Source organism: Crocodylus porosus, unplaced genomic scaffold, assembly GCF_001723895.1.
Source record: "Crocodylus porosus isolate Cpor-Errol unplaced genomic scaffold, CroPor_comp1, whole genome shotgun sequence".
Lineage (NCBI taxonomy): Eukaryota > Metazoa > Chordata > Crocodylia > Crocodylidae > Crocodylus > Crocodylus porosus.
In genome coordinates this window covers 89,448,871-89,475,835 of record NW_017728886.1, presented here as the reverse complement: position 1 = coordinate 89,475,835, position 26,965 = coordinate 89,448,871, and the positions used below count along the sequence as shown (strand labels likewise).

Here is a 26,965-nt window from a genome sequence, read left to right as displayed (position 1 = left end):
AGCCGACATCTGCCACAACAAATGTTCAAATTTTATGCAGTTTCCTTGGTAAATGATTTGTGTCACGGTGTATTTTTTTTAAAATCAGCAAATAGTAGAATACAGTTGTTGCTATGGTCTGGACATAGTTTTGAAGTGAACACGAATGTTAAGGACCAGATTTGAGTGTTTGATTTATGCCTAGACAGACTTAATTCTTTACCACAATGTTTTAAGTTAGGCTCCTTCTAGGCAGTGAAATCTAACTATTTAAAGACAAAAACTCTTTTGCTAGGCTAAATATGTTTGAGTCTGTTTTTCCATGAGTTAATAGTACACAAGGATGCTAGCGTATCTAGGTAGAGTATGAAGGTTAGTCAGTACGTAGCTCTATTGTGAATCAGATCCTAGAAGGCACATGTCATTTGAGCTATAACTTTTTTTTATATTAATGCAGATAGGTTTACAAAGGACTTCATGTTCCGCACTATGGTGCTTTCTAATTCTCTTCCACACCATTTCTAAAAGCAATGATCTGATTGGGGGAAAAGAAAATATTAATGGAATGTGACTGCGTATAAATTGTTCTACATTGGAAATCCCATTCCATTTTGTTATTTACTTTTTCTCAAGTAAGATAATTATATTTGTATAGGTATAGATATAGCTATAGATTAGATGCTACACTGCAAAACCACAAGGGTTCATGATCTTGTTAAAGTGAAGGTTGTCATAGTTTGTTTCATTTTGCATGAGCAAGAGCTCATTACAGAGAGGCCCTTGTCATTCACATTGGCTTGTGTCTTCGTAATAGAACATTTCTGAAATGAATAGCAAGACATATGCATTTCAATCTATGCTGGATTTGAGTTCTTGTGCCTGGTTCTGTTCCCACTGAAGTCAATATTGGTACTTTAGGATTGGAACCTGAGAAAGGAAGCATTACTGGCCGGGACTTTTAAAAACGTGCCATTCTCACACCCTCCGTGCACTCTAGATACCTTGATAAATCCTGTGACAGGGGGCCATCCTGGGGCTGAGATCTCATGTCAGTCTGCCCACCTGTCTATATGGGGAAGTCTGTCCAGTCTCTCCTGCCACGACTTTGCTGGTATAATAAACTGGTGGTAAATGCAGGAGGCTGCCCATTATATGGCCTGAAGCCAGGGGGCACTATCCACAGCTCCATACCAACCCTATACCATGGACCATGCCTCGCAGATGGCATCTCAACAAGCTCTTATACTTTGACCCAAACTCAGTCTCTCAGCATCCAAGGACTTACTAGGGTCTCCCTCTGATTCAATCATGTGGCCTCGACATGCCTGAGGATTTACTGGGGTCATGACTCACCCTGACCAACAATTGACTCATTCTTTACTGTCCGAGCCCCCAAGGTCTCTTTACTGTCCAAGCCCCCAAGGTCTGGAATAGCTTGCCATTGGAGGTGGTTCAAGCACCTACTCTGAACACTTTCAAGAAAAAATTGGATGTTTATCTTGCTGGGATCCTGTGACCCCATCTTACTTCCTGTCCCTAGGGCAGGGGGCTGGACTCGACGATCTTTCAAGGTACCTTCCAGCCCTAATGTCTGTGAAATCTGACTCCTTGGCTGAGCCTTTGGCCCAATTGTGGCCTCAGGTGTCTGTAGACTAACTTTGGCCTGTCCACCCCACAACTGAAGCTTCAATTAGTGCCCTTTGGCTAGGGCCTTTCAACTATGCCCTCTCACTAGGGCCTTCACTGTACCAGTGATGGTATTACTTGGGGGTTTGCCCGTGTGCTGTACTTCAGGGCATCACCTCAGCCCTACTCAGCACGCCCCCTGGTGCTGTCCCTTCAGCCCTATTCGACAACTGGATTACACACAGTCCTTTGGGTTGTAAAGATGTGTGGGCCGCTTCTCCTCTCATACCCTCTCCTTAGGGCTACACTACTGCTCCCTCTCTGAGACCACAAATCTGCCTTCTCACACTGGGGCCTCTGGGGTCTTGCATCTGTGGGACTCAGGTGGCTGCAACTATGCTTGGCCCTCTTACCCACAATGTTGTGGTGGCTGGGGTTATTAAGGTGCTCCTACCTGCCTTTCACTGGGGAGGTTTGCAGTCCTGGTATTTGAATGGCACTGCCTCACGATGGGCAGTCCCTCTAGGCCTCCCTACCCCAGCAGGGTGCAGTTTCAGGTCATGCCCAGGACCAGGAGCCTCCAGCCATCCCCATAGCTCCTGCTCTTACCTCCAAGATGTTGTGAGCCTCAGCTCAGCCAGGTGATGTTGCTCCCTTGGCTGCAAGCAGCCAACTGCTGCTTCTGCCTGACTTGCCTACATTTGAAAATGGTACCTGCCAGCTGCCTGCTCCAGCCGTTGAAGTGGCAGGCAGCAAAGGTGCACTGCCATAAACTCCAACTGTAATTTTTAGATATTCATTCATTCATTCATTCTATTTGGCTACCTTCTTTACTGAGCTGCTGCAGGCTTATTCACTTCTAGGTTCACAAAACACTCTCGTTTGCTATATCCCTAGTGGTACAGTAGTATGCCATGATGCAGACATGTAAACTTCATCCTATCTTGGTTAGCCAGACTGGGTTGGTTTGCTGTGCAGAAGAGGTGAACTAAAAACAAGTCTCACTGCTGGGGAGGGTAATAGCAACATGGCTTTTGCAGCAATCCCCTGCCAGGCAATCCATAGACTGACACTGATGGCTGCTCTGGAGGGAGTCACTTACCCTCCAAGCTAGAGGTAAGACGTCAGATAAGCAGTAGTCTGTAAAAAGGGATTAAAAAAGAGAGAAAACCAGGGGGAAAGATTAAGATAATTTACCCTTGTATATTGCATCCATCATAAATCCCATTGTCAGTATCTATTGTTCAAGTACCTGACAAACTTCTATTTCTATCCTCCCCATAAAGCCTCCCTTGTTGGTAAAGTTGTGTACCTTTCATGGTTTTATAATAAACTGGAAGTGAGTAACAGTGCGATATCAAAGGAAATAAAACTCCAGTTGCTATTGCTGCTGGGGTTGCCTTCTGAATGTGGCTTATACAATATTTCATCTATGCTGACACCTTTCACTCTCAATTATTTGGCTGCTGTCAAAACAAATCAATCAAATTATAGCACTGTGTCTTTGTGTTACCATTCCATTGTAAGTTAGCTACATTAGCTTTGAAATATATGGAAGTAAAATTTTTATCTCTATTATTTATTTAATGCAACCTTCTCCCTTGTGAATTATCTCACAAACATAGAAAACTCAAATTATTTTATGTCAAATGTTGAATATATATATATATATACTGCTAAGAAATTTTAAAATAATGGCACACATGGGAACATAAATACATAAAAACACACTTAAGTCTTATACACGCTACCAACTCAAGACTACTGACAAACAGCACAAACATTATGTTTTTAATTTTGGTTTCAACAAATCTAGATGCTCACATTGGATAACTGTAATTTAATAAGATGTAACTTTGAACCACCACTCCTACTGAAGATTGATGAAACAAAGATTTAAAGAACCGATTTTGTTAGCAGTAAAATGGGAAAAAAAATTGCTGAACCAAAACATTTTTTTAATCATGCTACTTTGTTGGGTGGAGAAATGCTGTTGTCTTTTACAATTCACAAACTATGTGGCATCATTGAGAAAAGCCTAGGCTAACATTTCACTAACAGAATCGGAATGTAATATCTTGTGGATGTATTTTTCAACCTGCTATACCCACAGTTGGGGCAGTATAAACACTAAGCTGTTTCTTGAGCCTTTTTTTCTTTTTAAATTTGTAATGGAAAGTTAACTCTCAAATTCTAAGCCAATGAATGAATTATTTGGAAACATTTATTTCATAATTCCATTGTCATTTAGGCTAGGTAGCTTCAAAAAGCCCAAAATGGAATCAATCTAAGTTATGCATAGAAAGTGGTATAGTTTAGACTAGTAAATACACATTCACCCTTTGGTTGGGGAGGAGGACTGGGCGGGGGAGGGGTAGTGTGCAAATCTTAGACTGGGTTCTGCTATTTTTTAAACCAGTCTATGTGTACTATACTCATGTTCTGTTATGGGTATAGGTCAGTTTTCAATCACTTATACTGGTAAAGGTATAATGTCTGTACCTGGCCTTAGTGTGTATATATACTGTTCTTACTACCTCTTTTAATAAACAGACATTTAATACACATGGAATCTTGTAATAGCCTGATAACCAACAGAAATTCATATCCTTCTTACTTGACTCCTGATATAATGGAAAAATAACCTTTATAAATTATTATTGTTATAAACTATGTAGTTATAAAACTACATGTGGAGGGGGAGAAGGCCGAAGGAGAAAGCAGTGGGAGGGACAGGCACCAGGGGTGCAGGCACCATGGTGAGGCACAGGAAAGAGAGGCAAGCGGGAAACAAGGGGTAGGGTCAAGGGTTGGAGCTCATGCACTTTCACTCCCCTGCTGCTGTTCCCCCAGTGCCTGCCTCCTGGTGCTTTTTCTGTCACTGTAGTGGGGAGCGAGGGGAGAGGGAGAAAATTTAAGATGACCCTCCAATACTTAGATTCTAGAAATGGAAAACTAAAACTAATTTATGCATTTTCCATGTGTAGAATTTAATTATTGGTGGGTCATCTTATATACAACGTCATCTTGGATTCAGATACCATTACCTCATGGTACCATTTATGGTATGGTGCATGTGGCCTATACACAGAGAAAATGTGTACATTTACGGACACATATAGAAGTATATATGTATGTATATACACACATATATATATACACACATGATGCCATTTGACATATGTATATCTCTAAAAATCATGGTGGAATGGAGAATGAGAAAATGAAGGTCAAGAAATGTATGGGTTAGGTGGGGACAGAAGAGGAAAAATGGCAATAGGATCTGAGATACAGAGAGTGAAAGAAACTCACAGCCCAGATTCCATAAATCCAAAACAAGGTCACTTTCTCCAGTGGAATCACACCACTAGGTATGAGATGAAATTCTAGGCTCAATGAAAGGCGTGTGCATTTCAACGGGGAGGAGGACAAATTGATCACATAAAATTATAAATTGTTTATCACTATGAATGACAATAACTAAAGAAAGAAACATAAAATAGCATCAAATCTATACACGATTATGTTTAAAAAGAGTATAAGTTGAAAGCTGCACCAAGATAAAACAGGCTGAAGACAGAAATATGGTGGTTTCCATGCTTCAAGCAGTTTAGATTCAGAAATATTTGATTATGTCAATGAGAAACTTCTGTTGGACCATAATTGTGCAGAAGATATTACTATCCCCAGGGTATATTATACTCCTCTCAAAGCCAATGGGACTTAGATGGTCCGAAGTGTAAGTGGAAAAGCAACAATTCAGTTTGGGAGAGGAAGTCTTGGGGAAAATGGTACCCCTGGAACCCAAGTAATTTGTACTGAGGTGGAGCAAAGCTGATGCCCCAAGATTCTTCTACAGATTTAAAAGCACACTCAGATCCAGAGAGCTAAAACCACTAACTCTGTGTGTGTGTGTGTGTGTGTGTGTGTGTGTGTGTGTGTGTGTGTGTCAGGGGGGGATGGACACAGACTTTCGATTCCAACCCACAAGCAGACAATTTCTATGGTACTTCTAGAGGTAACAGCAGAACTGTTTCCCTTCTCCTGGTTGGAAGTAACCATTATAGGTCCAAATCTGGATACTTACTTTCACAATTCCTAATCCTGAAATAACTTATGACCTCCTGTGTTGGGGTTTATGACTAGTAATTACACTTACCAATTACAGCATCAGATTGTAATTATACAATCCTCCTTCCATCTGAGGTCTCAAGGCATTCAATACATATTTATTATCTGAGCTTCTTTTCAAGTATCATCACCACTATTTTACAGATTGGGAAACTAAGTCAGAGAGATACTATGCATAAGGTCATACCAGATATCTGTGACAGAACTCAGGGGAAGAGAACTCAGGTCTTGCAATCCCTTTGACTCTCCTCCTTATTAAATCCACTGGGGCTATGTGCTTCTAAAACATAAAATGTCAGAAGAACATAAGCAGCTCCAAAGCAGCTTTGGGATTAGAGCAAAAGACTTGGGCATGAAGATCTCCATGACTGTAGAATTTTACCCAAAGGATATAATTCCATATCAGGGTCTGGTGACCTGAACAAACCACTCAAGTTTTACTTTTATGGTTTATGATGCCACCAGAATACCTCAGCGGAGTTTTCATTATTTCCTGCAAGGTATTAAAAAAGTGAGCGTTTTCATCCTTTTGTATTGCTCAGTTTTGATGTTACCTTTATTATTTTGTGTGTGATGGGGGAATGGAGGTGCAGTGGGTTGTAATTGAGAGAAAGACTAGAATGCCTGTGAAGATAAGCTGAGAAACAGGATAAAAGACACAGAAGGGGGATCTGGAATACAGACACAAGAGAAGAGAGAAGGAAAAAAAACAGTAAGAAAAAGGAGCCCCTCTTTTAACCTACATTATTATTATTTATATGATAGTAGTGCTTCAAAACCCCAACCAACAATCAACTGCATTGTGTAAGGCACTGCAGGCATGCAACAAAGACAGTCCCCGCCCCAGAGAACTCACAATGCAAAGAGCCACCACATTAGTGCAAGTTTGAGTTATCATTCTATTTTGAGATTCTAGGAAACTCTACAAAACACTGCCAAGGTTCAGGGTGTCGCTAGAATATTGCAATGGAATTATAGCTCTACACGGTGCAGTTAGGGAGCACACAATTCCTTATGTGACAGTCTTACTTTGAAAATAAGCCTGTATTGCTCCAGTGTTCCTGGGGCTGCAAGCGATCTTCATCCTGGGACAATGTGGTTCCCCAGGACCCTCTACTTATTACATAATATGCTATTCATACTACACATTCATGTGCCTCCTATTCAGTTAATGCTCTTGTGCTTCAAGGATGTGTTGACTTGTATAAAAGAAAATGTGAACTGGTTCTTTTAGTATATAACATATGAGTTGAAAGCACTAGAGTTGCAAAGATTTCACCAAGGCCCATGGCAGGCACACATTATCTATTCCATATAACATTTTTACCATGTAGGTTTTTACTGAATATTAAGTTATACTTTGAATGCATAATATCCATTGTCTACGTCCAGCATCAACAGCTTGTATGTGATTAATGCATGCCAAGAATATGATGCAGATATGTCTGGTCTTTGCAGGGGTGAGACTCTCTTTAAAGTCAATGGGAAGTGTGTATATGAGAAAACTAGGATTGAAACTTAAGAATTTAATTATGTTCCTAGGTGCTTAGACCTACATTCCTAAATGAAGTAGCCTGTGATTCGGATCACTGTCCCTGAATCGATTCAGAGAAATTCGAATCTGAAGATTTGATGCTGATTCAGAGAATCAGCGATTCAGCCATAGACACAGTTTTAAATGTTTTTTCTACATACCTTGAGGTACCAGGCGTGGCTCGTGAATGCTGAGATGCTGGGACAGATGAAGTGTCCAACAGGAGCGTGGGGGCCCCCCCATGTGCTCAGCAGTGAACCCAGGGAATGCACTAGGTCCCCCTGGTTTGGTGATCGGCCGTGAGGGGACCCTGGGAGCCCCCCCAGACCCAGGAGGCACCAATCGCCGAGCCATGGGGGCACAGAAGGCCCCCCCCCATGCGCTCCCAGCAGACCCAAAAGTGGACTGGAAGTTTCCACTTTTGGTCCACTTCCAGGTCTACTGCCAAGCACGCTGGGGAGCCCCCCATGCTCCTGTGGGACACTCCATGCATCCCAGCATCGCAACATTCGCAAGCGGCTTGGTACCTAGAAGTATGTAGAAAAACCATTTAAAACTGTGTCCATGTCCGAATAGCCGAATGTTTCCAAATCTCTCTAAATCAATTTGGAGGGTTCTGATTCTATTAGGAGAGATTAAAGGGTCTCCTAATTTGATTCAGATGCGGAGGTTCAGCCACCGCATCAGGCCAAATCTCCACCAAATTGAATCAGGGACCGAAGCTTTACACAGCCCTAACAGCTACCTGAAGAATTTTGCCTGCCTTTATGCTGTATGGCTATTCAAGTCCATGAACTCATGTGACCACTGGCCTCCATCAATGAAGTAACTTCAGCAATGAAGTAATGTGGACTACACCACATTATGAAAAAGTATTTCCAGAATTAAGCAGTTTCAACTGCAAACAGAATTTAAAAAATCCTGTAAATATTCCCAGTTGAATATATGCAGAGACTTTAATAAGAAGGACACAATGCAGGTTCAAAGCTTTTTAAAAATTTTTTTAAATTTTTGTTCTCCATTAAATGAAACAAAACCAGATAGATTTTGAAGAAATTTCATTAAAAAATTGGGTCCCAAGCTGTTAGCTTGTACGGTCTGTGGGTTCAAAATCTGTATTATTAAAAATGCCCGTAAACTCACTTGGTCAATAAAGACTTTGTTGTTTTTATGAGTCCCTAAATATATATGTACTTGATTAGAGTCTTGCTGGTCTATCAGGAACACAAGTTTGTATCCAGGGAGGTTTTAAAACATGAATCATAGGGACTTTATTAATATAAATACTATAGAAAAACAAAAGAAATTAAACCAGAAAGACTATAAATGTCTGACTTAAACCCACCAAAGTAAGGAGGTTAAGACTGAAAGCTGTAAATCTATCCTGGTACTCCATCTTTAACTTACCCTGCAGTTCTTCAGTTTCAGGTCAGCATATGAGCTCATATGAGCAATATGTGTGTTTACTGTATGTATGAATTACCTCTTTTGCATATGATGCACCAGGGCATGTGGCAATGTACTGCAATGCTAAAGTAAGAGACAGAGGCATCCAACAGCAAGTATTTGCACTTACAAGGGCAATAAAATTTGGAATGAACAATTATTGTAAGTTAAAAGCTTAACATTACCTGAATGAATTTTTTCTACATTAGTTTAAACTGTCATGCTCTAATTTCAAGAAGATTAAAGGCTACTGGAAACAGGTACAAAGATATACTTAAAAACAACATTAAAATGCATCCATGTTCTGGTTGACAGAAATTTCATTTGCAGCTCTGCACACAGAATATTCCTGCCAAGAGCAGCATCAGCTTGAGCTGAGGGGAGGATATTTATTGTTGAATAAAGGGGTATATTCCCATTAACATCTCTCTTTCTCTCTCAAAAAGCAAATCATGCAACTACCAGGAAGAATGCGGAATAGGAGCGGCCAGCTTCTGCCTTGCCCGTCTAGCGCTTGGCAGGTATTTTTGGAGGGAGTTTTCTGTACAGACTGACTCAATTTGGTTTTATAACTTTGAAAGGGAACCTGCTTTTTTAGAATTAAATTGAACTGTATGGCCTTCTCACTTACGGTGATCCACAGTCATGATGGCTAAATACAGACAGTCAGAAAGCCCAAGGCTGAACTGATTCAATCTTTGCAGGGAAGTTTAAGCTGTGTAGATGGAACCAATAAGCAAATGAACAGACATTCACTTTTGATTCCAGAAATGCAGCCACATGCCTGCAATGGCCCAGACTAGAAGCCGGGGGGCGTTACAGCATGCCTCCCTGCTCAGCCTCCTGGATCAGACAGCTTGGGCCAAAGTAGCCCACCCACCCTGAGAGAGGGAGTTTGCAGTGGAGGTACAAAGTATTCAAGGATGCTGGGGGACTGAGAGTTAATTTGAACTAAAGGGCATCTAGGACAGAAGTTCAATAAACTGATTTAACTTAAACACTGTTACATATCAGTTAGGTCAAGTAGGTCTGGTGCCTGTTTTTGGTGAAAATCAGCAACACAGCATGCATATGCACATACATACATGCACATGTACCCACACTACTATGGCATCTTAATATTCATAATGTTACGTCTTTAATTTATGGGGCCAAAAACATAAATATCCAACAGCTAGTGCAGTGAACAAAAAATAATAAGTAGTAACTAAAAAGCCTGAAGTCTTTCACATTCACTCCATGAAGCATTTATTTTGTCATTGCATGAGATGAGCAAATAATATGAGGCCAAGGAACTGCTTTCTGGAGAAAAACCTACAGAGTTACCTGGAAGAATAGGGAAACTCAGTGAGGTTCTTCCAGTTCATCCTTCAGAAAGGATTTGTGTCCTTCTCACATGGAAGAAACAAAGCATTAGGTCCTGATTAGGATTAGGCCCTGTAACACTGCAGGTCTTGCAAGTTATACAGAGGCACAAGATCATGTGCTTCTAACATGTTCTTATCTCCTCACTTCTTTTACAACACGGCTTCCAAGGAATTATGCTGCCAGTCCAGAGAATCCTGGCTCTGGTGATTGTCTAATCCGCATAAATGCTGTACATGCTGCATTATACTTAGAGGAATATTATCATTTACATTCCTTTACCATGAACAAATCCCTGAATCCTCAAAGACAAGGAGCTTAGCTGACCCCTTCCTTTCTGCAAGTGAGTCTTGCCTGGCAACTGTTTTCTAAGCTGGCTTCCTATAATGATGGTGGCATATTTGGTCTGAGGGCTTCACCGAAATTGCTGAATTGCAGCACTACTTGGTCCTTATCATTCTTGTTCTGGTGATGTTGGTACACTGCATAAGTACCTGGGAATAAACTATTCCTCTAAGTGAAACATCATTTTGATTATTACTGACATTGGTGCTCATTAAAATACATAAGTGAAACAGTGCCTTTCTGTAGACTTTGAAAGCTATTTCATGTCACTTGAAGGGGAATACAAATGAATAGGGACTGCATCACTTTAGTTAAAAGGCAAAAATGTTCTCAAAACTGGAATCTAGGCTCTAAATCAGCAAGCAATTGAGGTTTGCCATTTATTTCTTTTCTGCCTCTTTCTTGTTTCTCATATCTATCCTGTACCTAATTTTTAAGCTGTATGTACATGGGGAATGGGAAGAGTGCATGCTTACTTTGTATCTGTAGCACAATTAAAGATACAAATCTATGTTAAGATGAAACAAGATCTAATAAATGTAAACAATACATTTTGTGTCTCTGTCACTGTTACATCTTTACCCAACATTTGCACTGACTGGTCAGATCTCTAAGAGAAAAAAAGCCTTTAAAATTATTTTTTTTACCATTACTTATGTCTACTGTTACCATATCAGTGCATTTTAATGGCTATCTCCAAGCTCTCCAGCTGTTTAATAATTTTTTTCTCCACTGTACAGCAGTTAAAAATATGACTTGCTGCTGTTTAAATAATGTAATTTAATGATTTCACATTTTCAGTAGCATAAGGCTTTCTTTCAGCACAGAAGCCTTTCACTAATGATTTGGTGAGATAGTTTGTTCTTCTACCTTTCAGAACTCAGGATTGAGAAACCCTGACTTGGAAATAAATTATTGACATCCACTTTAGAAACACTACAGTTTGCAGTGAAAATAAAACGCATGCAATTCAGTGTTAGTAGGCTAGAAATTCCAACTCATTGTTTCCCTTTGGCAACTCAGTTTGAGGTTGAAAATATCGTTCAAACTTCATAACTGTACAGATCTGTGCAACACTGCCATGTGAAACTTTATGTAATTATAGCTGGGATAGTCATTAAGTCAGAGATTCCCAAATTGTAGTCCCTGGACACCACTGGTGGTCTGCAAAGCACATGTTGCAATTCAGTGGGTGTGTCTACCCATGCAATTAATGTGAATAAATAAACTACTCCCACGTGGAGCACCTACATGTGCCCCAGGACAGCAACAAACTGAGCGGAGGAGGAGCAGTTTAGCCCATGGGTGCTCTTACCCTGTACTTCTCCCCTCTGCAGCAGCCAGGGGGAGTTCCAGGCTCTGGCCGCAGCTGCCTGGGTACCAGTCCTAGGCTGGCAGGGAGCACAGGGGTCAGGCCTGGGCTCCAGCTGGTGCTGGCAGTGTGGTCCAGGGGTCAGCCCTGGGATGGGAGGAGACATGGGGAGTCAGGACTGAGCAGTGGGTGGCTGGGCTGTGAGGCTCCTGCAGTTGCCCAAGCATGTGGCTAGGCAACAGGCAGGAGTGTGGCCCCCTGCTGGCTAGGCTGACTGGGTATAATTTACTTCCAGGTCAGTGTCTGCACGTGTGTTGCTGTGCAGCAAATAACTCTGCAATAGGATAATGCTTGTATTTACAAGTAATATCCTGCTGTGGAGTTTATTAGTTTACTGTGGCCTAATAACATGATGTGTAAGTTCAAGACATTTACTGCATTATTAATTAGTCTACTTGGCAGAAAAGGTGTAGATGTGCCCAGTGAGTGCTGGATCCTCCAGTTAGTGTACAGCAATAAAAGAACAACTACACTATACAAACAAATTTCCACAGTAACAACTGCTGTAGCTACCACCCTTCTTACATTCTCACCAGCGTTGGTATGATATCTCCTTTGAAGCTTCTGCTGCCTGCAGGACACTTCTATTAGAGTTGCAAAATATGGCACAAGAAAAAGAAAATGTTTGCAAATATTTTGGAAAAGAAATCACAATTTATTTCTAGGGGTTATAAATACCACTGAAGTGTCACTATTGTTCAGTGAACCCCAGTAGGAGTGATTTTTTTTTTCAAAGGAAAGCAGAAGTCTTACAAACAACTATGGGTCACATTTCATTATCTTTTTTCACACTGCTAATAATTGTCTTTGTCCTCAACTCATGAGGATCTCAGGATGCTATTATCTGTGGCTTCGTCTTACCCCATGTAGATAACATGTCATACACATTTTCACCACAAGTATTTACGTGGTTGTCTTCAAATATTGCGCCCTCCTCCTGTTCATGTAAGTTTGAATTATCCAATCAGGGAGTAGAAACAATATGGTGACAATCATATCCCATGATCATAATATGGTGACTTGAGCATACTGAAATATTTAGTCAAGAAGAGCCGCATGCCAGGAATCTGTATGCTAAGATCATGTTTACTTAGATTCTGAATCTGTGTTCCCTGATGTCAGCAGAATAATTCCTATTGACTTCAGTGGTATAAGACCAAGCCCAGAAAATGTCTAAACGATTTCATGGAACAAAAAAAATCAGGTAAAAATTAGTCTATTTATAGGTAACTCACAGACAGACAAACATGTCCGTTCTACTGACTAATTATATAGTATGTATCATTTTTTCATGGCTCCAATTTTTGCATTTTATCAACCTTCCTTCTTTGTATTTTAAAATGTCTTCTTTCACCTTGACCACTAACTTTCTTTCCCCATAGTTCTTATCACTGAATGCTTTCTTTTTTTCCCCCACATTTTTTCTTTCCTTGTTTTTGTAATCACTCTGCAAACTCCCATTGCCCCCCATGCAGACTGATGGCTCTATACACTTTAATGGAACTGCTTTCATGATCATAGTTAAGTATGTGGTCAAGTGCTGTACTGGACTAAGTACCACTTTAAACATTATTCCAGAAAATTTCTGAGCCAGGCAGCCTGGGTGGCTGGGATTAAAAGCATCAGAAATTTACTGATAGAATAAAATGGCAGAGAATCAGTCTAGAAAAGGTTCATGTTTCCACAAATGACAGGGATATGAGTTACTGAAAGGAGTCTCCACTAAGGAATCCAATGAAGGTGGAGGAGGATGAGCAGCCTCTTTTTTAAACCCAGGCCCTCAGGGCTGAGCTAGCAGTTTGCTGTAAGCAGCCAGAGAAAACACTGACTGCCTGGAGCTGCTGTTCATGGAACATCTTGGAGGTATAGGGAGGAACTATGGGGATGGAGGAGGTTCCTGGTCCTGGGGAATGATGAAAAACTACACCCTGCTAGGGATGGATGATGTGGTGGGTCTGCCCATGGCAGGGTGGTTCCCAACAAATGCCAAGCTGTGTCCCAGGTGCCACCTTAGTGAAAGGCGAGTAAGGGGCATCATATAGCCCCAGACCCCACAACCTGGTGGGGAACTCAGAGTAAGGACAGGCAGTGGGGCCAGGCGTGCCTATAGACACCTGAGCCCATTGGGTGTAAGACCCTAGGACCCCAGTGCAGGGCGTCCAAAGAGTGGCCCCAGGTAGGGGGTGGAGGAGTCAACTGAAGTGAGGCCGCACAGAGTAGGGTTGCAGGGGTGACCTGAAGGGCTGCACAGGGGCTCGTAGAGTAGGGTCACAGGGGCAACCTGAAGGACTGTGTATAGGCCAGCCCCATGAGTAGTTAGTGAGTGAGTCCCAATGAGGGGGCAGAGATGTTGAGACCCCAGTAAGCCGTCAGATGTTTTGAGGCTGAGTTTTTGGGTCAGAGGATAAAGTACTTTGGATGCTATCTGCAAGGCATAGGACACGGTATAGGGAAGGTCAGAGCTGTGTATAATGCTCTAGGCATCAGGGCACTTAAATGGGCAGCCTCCTGTATTTTACAACAGTTTTAGAACAGCTAGACTCGGAAGGTGAATGAGGGCAGACTACTGTAGACAGAGAAATGGGCTGGTACGATGACTGGCCACGTGTCAGCTCCTTGTCACAAAGGGCAAGAATAAACAAGAATGTGCTGACCTTCTCCAAATGGTCTAATAAGCATACTTTCATACCAAACAATAAGACAAAGTGTCCTTATCTATTACAAGGCCATGGCAGAAGATGAAGTAAAGAGAATTAGAGAATTAGCTGAATGCAATGGAACTGAAGACAGCTCACATAGATGAGGTCATCATAAACTGTGGCACTCTAATCTGCTTCTCTGTCGCATTTTCATTAAACATGCAATTGTGTAACCTAAAGGAGGTGTCTTAAGTAGGAGAGTCACTTTCAAAAGAAAGGGTGATGTAGAGCTTAAAGCATTCACTCAGCTCTAGGGAGACCCAAGACTCAAGCTTGTGCTCTGCCACATGCTTCCAAAGTGACCATGGGTAAGTTATATAAGTAGGGATCTACTGAAATCAAGGAGGCAGAAGGCTGATTTTCCAGGCTGATCATGGAGCCAGCCACCCTTTTCGCAGGCTTATCACAGTGGCCCCCCCACACCTCTCATTGGCCCGTCTGACAAGTGGCCCCATCCCTCACCACTGATTGGCTCAGAGGGATGTCCCTCATGCAACTGGCCTAGAGGGCTGCCTGTCATGCAGCCCCACTCCTCATCATTGATTGGTGGAGAGGGGCGGAGCTGCTGTCCTTTCAGCCAGTCATCAGCAAGGGGCAATAGCAGGGGGTGGCCTCTTCTTAGCTGCTGCCTTCTTAGCTGTTCCCCTTTGTGCTGGTGGTTCCCTCCCTCTGCCCTGGTGGGCTGTGAAGCTTTATTTTTAGTACCTTTTTTTTTTTGGATTCATCAGACTTCGCAGACAATGTCCAATTTTGTGGTTTCCACAAAATCTGCAAAAGCATGAACTAAGTAGGTTCCAATACCTAAGTCACATATGGTGCTCAGGAAAACTCCAGGTGGGAGGAAAAAAAAGTTGAGACTATGAGACAACTCCTGAAAATGATATAAATCTGCCCTAACTGGGGAAATTTTACCTTAATATCCATCCAGAGCAATTTCCTTCTGGGGACAAAGTGATTTCTCCCCTTGGTAGCTTATTCCTTCTATAGACTTTGCTTATATTGCTTCTGCCTCAAGGTTCCATGTCTTGGGGCAACTCTTTTCATGCACCAAATGCTTGGTTTCTCTATGCCTTAATTCCCCCTGTGGAAAATGGGAATAACAGTGCTTCCTTACTACACAGAGTTGGGATACAATCAAAGCTATGAAGCACTTGGATATGAGCAGAAGGAGCTAGATTAGTAAACAGACCATGGTTCAGTACTACTCTAGTTGTTAATGCTGCCAAAATCATACTATTGGTGAGACTAGGAAAAAAGAATGAATAAAACAAAGAAAAGAGGTGACATTTGCAATGATGCTATAGTCCCTTCCCTCCTTTTTAAGCATTTATTAACAGGGTTAGATGACATGCTTCGCTTCAATAGTGTGGGAAACAGACTGAAGAGATCATTTTCTGTACCAAATCCTATGTTTCTATTTTCTTGTAAAGATTTTAAAGAAAAACTTTACAGCTACTCAGGTCAGTGCTTGCAAAATTTGCTTAAAAGTGATCTTACTTTCTGCCAGTGAGTATACACACAAGACTGAACTCAAGTGCACAGGCTGTCAGGTTTAGTCCTTAGTATCTAGCTTCACAAAGAAGGATGAATTTGTGACGTAAGGATTGTATGTGCTTATGTTTATTTATAATACCATACACTCAGAAGCCATAAGCTGGAACACTCTTGAGTAGAGGGATACATTTTTATAATGCCTGTTTCTTCATTAAGATTTCATCATCCACCTACACTAAAAAGCCACTTCCCCTTTACTTTGTTATATTGGCTTTTACCCACTCCTCTTCCTACATTATTTTTTTAATCTCCAGTTCCCTATTTTACATGCACTCTCAAATTTTAAACAAGCAAAATTTGTGCATTAGTGTGTCCTTTTCATCTATGATTTATGAATGACAGGTTCCTCAGTACAGCTTAATGGTACGAGAAAGACATTATTTTAAACATTAAAGTGAAAACCATTTACAACTATGATAAGAAAGGTCTGTTGACATTAAACTTTAAAACATGCACAAGGTAAAGGCATGTAGCTGCACCAACAGGTGAGAGCACCATGCTCGCAGTTTGTAAGGGAGTTTGTTCAATGCATTAACTGTCTCTCCTTTTCTCTCTTTCACAACCTGTAGACTTCGGCACTTCAAACAATCCATCAAGTCATCAGCAACAATGGGAGTTTAATCACCTAAAAAGTGCGCAGAGTGCTGTGTACAGCATTCACTTAGTAGAACTCCTATTTTGTCTGTGGAAAACTTTTCCCAGAGTTTATGTCAGCAAAAAAAAAAAGAAAAAAGAAAAATTGAAAGGTCTAAATCTGTATTTGATCCTTCCCGCTCCCACCCTCCATTTCTTTCATAAAGGAGGCACTTTTTTTCCTAATCTTGTCAAGACACTCTTACAGTTTCATTGTGGGTTTTTGGTTAACATTTTATCTGTTGTCCATTGTGCAACTCACCTCATGAACAAGCTCTGTCAAAGAAACAATGAACGCAATTGAATAATAGGTAAATACCTTTATGCTTCACATTAGAGATGTTGTACTGTAGCATTTTACTGACAGCAAAACTCACTGATTGGACAAGAACATTATGAAATTACAGTTACATGCTATTTTGGCTGTACTGGGTTCTCAGTCTAACATTACAGTGCAAGCAAAATGAGGCAGAGATGCAGGTCTGGTCCTTCTGCTACAGCTAAGGAGCACACACAGTGCTCAGAACACACATGTAGTCAGATGCATACTTAAACTGGACCAGGCCAGCTGTGTGCCTCATTGAACCACTGGTGTCTAGTCTAAATGAGGCTAGCCATCAGCTGCCCAAAGGTGCTGAAAAAGTAGTCAGATTTGGTGTAGATTTGGATGCGCTTTATTCCATTTCATTGCAATCTTGATTATGTTACAAAGAAACCATGGAAGGTGGTAACTAATTAGAAGACAGACCCCTCATACTACTGCTAATTTGTCTGGCTGGCTCCAGCAGGGTATGTTAATTGGGATGCACACAACTCTGATGTACAATGCCAGAAAGTACCATCAGTTACCTGGTAGATACAATTATGGTAATGTAATGAAGTGCCCAATAGCAGTTACATATGGGAACTGTATTTTTTTACTAAGAATATTAAATGCATTTTTTTCTTAAAATGATTTCATCCTGATCTTTAGTATCTATTTGCACTGGTTCACTCATTGCACTCTAATCCCCCAGCAAAGAATCAGCAGTGGTTGAACAGATTACTTGAATTCATAATGCCACTTCCAAATTTCAGAATCAACAGTGGGAAAAAAAGACATCAACCAACAATGACAGAACAATCAATTTGCTACTTCCAAAGTACTGGCCTATGGACTCAGACAGAATATTTATATCAAATATTGCTGAAACTTCTTCTGTGAAAACACAGTAAGTATTCAGTATGCTTTCCGTATATCTGCAATATTCAAAATAATCAAGTTATTGACTTTTCAATAGGATTTGCCATCCAGAGTAGCATTTTCATTGACAAAATGGATCTACCTGTAAAAATGTATTGATATGGTTTACCTTGTAGATTTTGCAATGGCAAAGTCATAATGCCTCCTGCTGCAGCTGCTGCTACCAGCCCTTGGATGTTGGTGAGATTAGCTGTAGGCAGAGTTAGGACCAGTCCTTGCTGACCACCCAGTTGTCCAGCCATGTTGAAAGGAATAAGGATAGGCTGATTTAGGGCTGGAGTGCCTCCTGGCATCACCCCTGCTACTGCCGAGGCTAACTGTTGTGCTGTCAGTAATGGCTGTAATGAAACATATACAGTGAGTATATTTTACTGTACACTTGAAAAAAGGAAGAGCATGGCTAAAAGTGTACCACAATGTGCCCAAGACCATTGGTACTGTTACAGTACATACATACAATCACAATGCACTGCTTCTGTAACATAATAGAGCACACGTTTCCACTAACAAGAAAAGAGCCTTGAGGATCCTAAAAATTGAGGCCCAAAACCCTGAAAAATCATATCAAATGCTATGATTCTTGAAATGGCTTAAGTCAAATCACCCCAAAAAGAATATACTACCTATGCTTCAAAGATGGTTAATAAATTCAAGAAAGCCAAATTCAACCCAACTTGCAAATATTTAAACCCAGTTTTCCCAACTCCATCCTGCTAAAAACTAGACACAACATTAACAATTGCCAGGAGCTATGCAATCCACGGGATGCTCACAGACTGCTTTGTAAAGTGGGTTAGAACATTACATATCTGCTTGGCTTTCTGGAGTAGTTGGTTGAACTTGAAAAATCACTGTATAAAATGACATGGAAAAATCAAACATTTTATCGCTTTGTTCAGAACCACGCTATTGTGCACACATACCTTATCGTAAAAATAAAAATAAAAATTGGGCTTTAAAACAAAAATGAATGGATTTCTTTATTAATGCACAAGCTGTATGTGATGCACAGGATTGTCAAACCCAATAAGCTAAGCTTGCATTAAAATTACATTAACTTGTTTTTATATTAAATCATGACCTGGGTTTCAAAAGTAACTGATGTAAGGTTCAAATAACTTAATTTTATAAACACACAAACTATTTACATTTTACTCCCTGGACAAAAAAACCCAACCAAACAAAAAACACATAGAAGCATTTTTTTCTTTAAGTAACACCCCATATAGTACATGTTTATAAAATATAAGTGGCATGCACATGTTTCTCTGCACATAGCCGTATATTAATACAACCACGATCTTTCACCTTATTTTTAACATGATACTATTAGGTGCTTTTTGAGCTGTTGTTAATTACTTTAATCAAGCTGCATTCTTTTAATTAAGCTGACTGAAAGATACTGACCTGGGGCCCAACAGGGAACGCTGGGTGGGACTGACTGGTCTGGTGCTGGTCAGCTGTGCTTGTATCAGACAGCACTGTATTTCCTCTGGCCCCTGGAATTCAAAGAGAAGCTCTACCTTAATGTCTAGCCTGGGGACCAGCACATTACATTTTACTGTGATGTCACATAACATCAAGCTGAAAATGATATGCTAAAGTGTTTTATCAATAACTCAAGTGCTCAAATCACTTATCAGCTGCATAAATTATGCTAACGTTCATTCAGGCCAGCCAACTCATTCAGAGAGATATAGAAATCTGACAGCGGTGAAACTGAAGCTATCATCAGCACAGCTAATGTGGGTTGTATTATACAGCAATTTACATACAGTACATGAGCACTGTGTGTGTGGGAACTACATTTTTTATGCTTAGGTGAGCACCAGTAATTCTAATTTCTCAAACCAAATCGGAGACACAATCAAGTCGCATCAACTTAATATCTTAATAATGCCTTTTCTTTTGTTACTTATGGAGGCAGAAAATCCCGTATCGCTCACTAAAAAGCACTAGAAAAAGTTTTAAAAAAATGCTTGTTTGTGAGTGACATTTCTTCCTTCCTTTCTGTAAATGTACATAGAAAATGAAAAGCAGAACTCTGTTTCACCAGGGTATATTAGCACTAATTAAGAGAATCAGAATCCAACACAAACTTGAAAATAAGCATGCTGAACATAAAACATCCTCTGGTACGACTATTTAGATTCTGCTGAAGACCTCAAAGTAGACATCAAAAAGAGAATGAAAAGAAAATCCATAACAGCGGTAACTAATGACCAACAAGAGGCTTTCAAAGCTAAGGCCAAATGCTGCAGACCTGTCTTAGGCAGAACTCCCATTGAGTCAGAAACTCTTTCAGCAAGGGCTGCAGGATCAGATTGACTTTATTTCTGTATCCAAAGGACTGATGGTGCTTAAAGTCTTAAATAAAGAAAAACCTAGCTACAATTTTAGGATTTTAGTTAGTATGGTAGCTTTTGTTCTGTTAGTTTTTCTTCTGCTGGGTTGTTGAAATCCAATTCTAAGTAAACCTAACAAGATCCCCTTTTCCAATGTTTATCCTATGAATAGCAAGTGCAAGACAATTCAGAACCAGTATATTGGTATGCCATGGTCTGCAAAGGAAGAAAGGATATGATTCTGTCATACTTATAAATTTTAAAGAAGGTATTATCGGCTCATTTAAAACAAATTCTTCTATATATTCTCCAAGGGGACAGACTTATAAATAATGGAAATGTGAAAAAAAAATTCTTCCCCACATTAGGGTACAAATAAAATTGACTGCTACATATTATTCAATTGACTTCTATCTCTACAGCAATGTGTCAATCATAACAGCATTTTATAATGGGATTAAGCAATAAATGTGCAGAGCTATTATGCAGAAATCTGAAAATCTGATTAATTTGTAATATTTTGTGCGTGCAGAAAGTCAGAAATGGACATTGCTTTGGGAATACTTACAAGTATTCTATTGAAATTTCTAAATTGATTTGAAACTAATAAAAACATACAGACTCGCTGACATTTTATAAAGTGAATTCTGTCAAAATGTTTGGCATTTTAATGACCATTGTCATTTAATAACAAGAGTAAGATGACCTATTATAATTGGTCAAGGCTCCGACAGCGCCTAATAATGTGCAAGAAGAGACCTTGTCACTAAATTTTTTATGTGTGATTTACTTATCTGCAATGCTTGAAAAGCAAGAAATTTAGCTGGATGAGCATGATGCAGTGAAAAGGTATACAGGCTATTTCTTTTATAATCAAAATGAGCCCAATCCTGTTGTCTTGACACAGAAAAAGAAAAATGCTCAATGACTTCATGTTGACTCCTGATTATATAGGATCTGCATAAGCTGCTCCATCAAAATTAAACACCAGTTTGCCTTAATGTATCTCTGCATATTAACACACTTTTTTATTTAACTTGATATGACAGCTGTGTATGAGAAGTAATGTTCCATCACTGAAAAGACTGAGATCTGCTGAATCTGAGTTACCTCATAAAGTTCAAATTAAAACTTAGTTTTACTAGAATATTACTAAAACAAGTTCCTAATGCCATATCATATGACTAAATTAACCTGGGAAGTTTTCAGAAAAAATACAAAGTGAGCGTCTCTACATGTGTATTTAGACCAGTTTAAATTTATTGTGCAGTAAGTGGGAATAGGCTGATGTCTACACATGTGAATGATCTGGGACTAAATTTAGTCCCAGGTCACAGCAGCCTGCTGTGTGCTCCTGTGGCCACTGGGTGGAGCTCCAGCCTCTGGCCACATGCTTCCAGCACTCAGGACTAAGTTTAGTTCCAAGTTGAAGCCAGGAGAGGTGGCAAGCCAGGAGCCCTGGGGCTGGGCTCAGGCTGGCCCCCTAGTGGCTGGGCAAACTAATTGGGCATAAATTTGATACCTGCATGATGCAGGTATCAAATTTACACTGAACTCGGCATACTGACTGTACAGTATGGGCATGCACGTGTAGATGTGCGCCAGTACTGCACAGTAATTTTGTTTACTGCACAGTAAATGCTTATGTGCAGACCCAACTACTAGCAACCAATGATTTACTAGCATATGATCCTATATTAACTAATTTAGTGCCTGATCTCGGTGCACTTGCTAAAATGAACAACTCCAATGAGGTGGGCTCATGCTTTTCATGTTTCCCAAACAGCCACTATTTGCTGTTATTTAAAGCATAAAGGTCTTACAATACAATAATCTCATGAGATGCAGCTTATACAGAAGGTTTTACTTATAATAAAACTACACTGGAGCATTAACTAATAAGGAATTATATACTTCATTGATTGCAGTAGGTGCAATCACAGGATTTCATTCTTGTCATGTGGTTGTTTATTCAAGACAATGTACCTGCTTTTATTACTGCACATGAAACCTTTCCCTACTTCTTCCAGCTCACTTGCAAGACACTTTAGGTACTTTGGTGAAATGGCACACAATTGTATGTATATAAATGAAGTCATATGCGATTTCTGCATCAGATTATACATGTTGTCTTTTTAGAATCAAATAGGCAGGTTTCCCCTTATGCCCATATCTATTTTTCTTATACACATGTAGTGTACTTAATATGGTAGACTCATCTCTTAATCTAGCCTAGCTGCTGTAGCAGCCAGTGCAGAGTTAAGTTTTCTTTCCAGGTCTGGAGAGAAGTCTGAAGATTGCTGGCTGAGCAATGAACAAATGTGGTAAAATAATAATTTCAGAGCGACTGGAAGGTCTATTGCATCACACAAATAAACTGAACTTGTTCTCTGCCATCTGTTATCTCCTCTGAGAAGTACTTGCCAAAGCTTCCAGGAAGGAAAAATACAGCCACAAAATATATATGGAAAGATGTGATTCATTCCCTCCCTACAGTTAATAGGCAAGACTCTCCAATGCTAGAACAATCCAGTTAACAAAACAGAGTTGAGTGTACTACAAGTTATGCATGCTGTGTCTGATTTAGAGGATCATAGCTGACAGACTGGCAAGGGCCTCTTAGGCTATGATGCAGCCCATTCCCCAACCCTAGCACTGGATTGCTTCCTCCATTAATTTCTTCTCTGTTTTATTTAATTTACTCTTAAACCTTCTAATTATAGCTGCCTTAACAACCTCCTCAGGCAAATAATTCCATTGACTAATTGACTGCATTATTAAAAATGTTTTGCTAAATTCTTACCTAAAATTGCCCTTGTCTGGATTCAGGCAACTACCCCTTGTTATATCATTTGCAACAATTGTACAGCCCTTTTCATGCAATATCAATGTGGTGTACAAACACTAATTTATTGAGTCTTACAACACGGCTGTACTATCATAGGGCAGTAAAACTTTAGAAAGGGACAGCAACATAAATGGCTAGTACCACCAGGATAATTCTGGGTGGCACTGAATATACTGAGTGCACAGCTCTGGAGGCATTTCTGCTGCTACCACTTCACCTGATATGCAAGCAGACACTACAGAAGAACACCCTGCTGACTCCCAATCATCTCTGTGGTGTTTGGATCAAATAGTGGGATGGGTGCTCTAAGTTCAGGTGTGAGGTGGGATAATGACGATGAAAATGTTGTTTGTAGCCCAGATTCAATAGTTTATCTCAGGGGATATGCCCCACCATCTTCTGTCCCTCCTCCCATAACTGAATGGTTCACAATTTTAAATGCATATATCCTTACAGGGACTAGTTGAGCAGTACTACTACATTTTACTGATGGGGAAAAAAATGAATGAGTCCACATGAGCAGTCCATGCGAGCAGTCCATACAAGCAGGGGTGCAGTTTTTCAGCAGCACAAATTTGTGCCGCTCCTTTGTGCTGCAGTTCACGCCCCTCCTCATGCGGTCTGCAGTGGGACACACTATCCCACTGCTCCATGTGCTGGAGGGTGGGAGCTAGCTGAGACACAGGGTGCCTCAACATGGAGCTAGCCAGCAGGCAGCCCCTACACTGAGGCACCCTGTGCCCCAGCCAGCCAGGGAGTGGCACATGGAGACAGGGGAGCAGGCATCCCAGGGCTGAATGCTCCCCTGTCTCTGCATGCCTCAGGGTGAGGGCTCCACTGTGGAGTCCCTTTCCCGAGACATGTGGAGCCCCGTCTCGAGTCACACAGTGCCCTGGCCAGCCACAGAAATGGGGGAGCAGGCAGCTCTGTGCATGGGTGACTGGTGCCACCTTAGTCAGGAGGGGCATGTACCCCCCAGCAACCAGTCAGTGACCGGGGGGGGAGATCCCCCCCATGGCCAATCTCATCAACAGTAGGGGGGGTCCCCTGCAGCCAGTCGCATGGCAGCCAATTTCTGGAAGTGGCTGTGGCCAGGACTGCCTGCTCCCTTATCTCCAAGTGCCTCAGTGTGGAGGCTCTGGGCTGCCTACTCCTCCCTTCTCTGTGTTTGTCTCAGAACATGGCACCTGGGCATGTTTTGCACTGCTTCCCCCCTCACCCCCCAAGGGTTTTTGTTTTGGTTTTTTTTTTGCTACCTGGAATTCCTGATAGCAAATTTTGTCCTGGTGCTGCAAATTAACAGTAGGGCATGGTTTAATGTGCAACATGTGAGGTTTGTGGGACTGCAAAGATGATTGTGGCACCACAATCTGCATATGCCTGCAAATTTGGATCCAGCTACACATTCCAAAATCCTAAATAAGAGGGAATTAGTCATCTTTATGCCTTTCTAAAGCTGGACCTAAGTGACATACTTAAGGGCTTACAAAAACCCTGTGGCAGTTCAAAGAAGAGAACCCAAATTCACCTGGCCTAGGTTAGATCTTTAACCACTATAGCATCTCCATCTCACCTTCATCTGGTAGGTTTTAGAAAACAACAGGGACAATTTTATAAGTCAAGTAAATACAACAATAAACAATTGCCAGGTGCACTCCTTATGAAAGCAATTATTCTGCCTTGTCACTGTAGTAGTATCACAGCTATTGCCAGTAGAAAATAATTGATGCAAGTAAAAAACTAGCATTTCAAGCAACTACGCATATTAAAAGGCTTAGCTGCAACTCTACTGTGCTCTCCATATAATCATTTTTACTAACAAGTGAGGGCAGGTTCCCTCCGCGTCTGCAAGGGGGCTGTGGCTGGGCCCGCCCAGCCACCTTGGCACGTCTGGGGCAAGTTGTGGGGCTTGAGCACCACTGAGGTGAAGGCAGACCCAGCCTCAACCTAACCCAGCCCCTCTGCCTGGCAGGTGTCACAGTCAGGGCTGCAGTCCTCCAGTACTGTGGGAGATGCCAGGGCTGGGGCGAGGGCATGGGCTCTGTGCCACTCTCAGCCACCCTCAGCTGCTCGCCTGCCCCTCTGCTGGCCGTAGCAGGGTGCGGCTCTCCCATCCTGTCCCAAAAAGGCTGGTGCTGGCGGCCATGCTCAGATAGCAGAGAGTGGGAGCAGGGCCACCCATGGAGCCTCCTGGCAATAGATGGCCCCAGGAAGCTGCCACCACCTGCATGAAGCCCCATGCTCACCCCTAGCCTCTGGCCCTGGGCTGGCCAGAGGGGAGGAGGTGTATGCTGCCTGCCCCGGATGCCTGTGCCCAGGTGCCTGCTTGGGCCATGCTGGCCCTGGTGCTCCAGGGGGCCCCTTTAGTCTAGGCCCCACTGGCCCATGCATTAATCTGCCCTGCCCTCAGCTCTGCTCGACTAAAGTAGGTGCTGAGAGTGTTCATGAGCTTGCCTTGAGAAAGATCTGCATCACATAAGAATGAAAAAGTCAGCAACCTCTCCAGTTGAGCACTCAGCTCTCCTTTAAGGCCCCTTTTTAGGGAGGTACAGAAAAACTCTTAACTTTCACCACTTTAGCACAGCATGGAATTGGGCCTTTAGGCAGGAGATCTTTTCCATTCAAAATATTTCACAGAACACCCAGGTTAATAGACTGCTTTGTACAGTTCCACACAGTCTTTATATATCACGTTTGCACTTATATGTTTCACAAGATTTGCAGTAGAAGTAGCTGAGGTTTTATGCTGATCTGTAGGGCTGTGCGAAGCTTTGGTTGCTGATTGGATTCAGTGGAGATTTGGCCCAATTCAGCGGCCGAATCTCTGAATCCAAATCCAATCAGGAGACCCTTTAATCTCTCTGAATTGAATCAGAACCCTCTGAATCGATTTGGAGAGATTCAGAGAAATTCAATGATTTGGACACGGACACAGCTTTAAATGTTTTTTCTACATACCTTAAGGAACCAGGTAGCTGGTGAACACTGAGATGGTGGGGCAGATGAAGCATCCTATGGGAGTGTGTGCACGGGGGGGCGGTCCCCAGCACACTTAGCAGTGGACCCAGAAGTGGACCAGAAGCACTTCCGGGTCTGCTGTGGAGCACTTGGTGGGGAACCCTCCCTCCTGCCCCCCGTCTCGGCAACTAGCTGTGGGGGGACCCTGGGTGCCCCCCCAGGCCCTGGAGGCACCAGTCACCACAGGTGGTCATGGGCTTGAACCAAGAATTTTCATATTTAATTCAGTAGGCAATAATATTGTTCTTACAATGCCAATAGTAATAGTCTAAGCACAGACTTCCCAAAAGCCCCTAGTAGAAACACTCTGTCACACTTTTCTTAGAGTGCTATAATTTAGAGTACAAGTGAACTGAACAGACATGCATTGTTTATTGGAGGGGGTGGGGGTTGGAGCCTGCCAGCATTGGCCACTGGGGGTGCTCCAACATCCCTCCCAGGAGGTTGCTGGAATTGCCCCTCTGCCCAGGCCCTGCCAGTGGCTGAGGAAGGAGAGACCCCCAGACCCCTCCCCCGCAGCCCCCCTCAGCCAGGTAGCAGTATGTTGCAGGGCTAGGGCTGCTGCAGGGAGAAATACCCCAGACCTCTCCCCCTCCAGCCCCTGAAGCTGGGCTATGGGGGAAGGGGTCTGAGCTCTGTGTACCCACAGCCCTCCCAGCCTGGCAGTGGTACAGTGTGGGGCTGGGGCTGCTAGGGGACAAAGAGTCCAGCCCCCTTCCCCCCTACACCCCTCTAGCCAGGCAACAGTGCACTATAGGTCCAGGGCAGCTGCTGCTGCAGGAAGAGAAATCCCCGTTTAACCCTCCAGCCATCTGTGGCTCACAGCT

The 26,965-nt window shown here is 42.0% G+C and overlaps 1 protein-coding gene across 1 annotated transcript in view; it reads right to left on the bottom strand.

Moving 5' to 3' along the window:
• The window catches only part of POU6F2 (POU class 6 homeobox 2), a 337,454-nt gene that overhangs the window by 214,587 nt on the left and 95,902 nt on the right, over positions 1–26,965 (bottom strand). Inside the window, exons 2-3 of the mRNA XM_019539004.1 lie at positions 19,335–19,426; positions 18,037–18,265 (exon numbers count right to left, since the gene is read on the bottom strand). Of these exons, the coding sequence (XP_019394549.1) occupies positions 18,037–18,265; positions 19,335–19,426 (321 nt within the window). The remainder of the gene's footprint in view (positions 1–18,036; positions 18,266–19,334; positions 19,427–26,965) is intronic.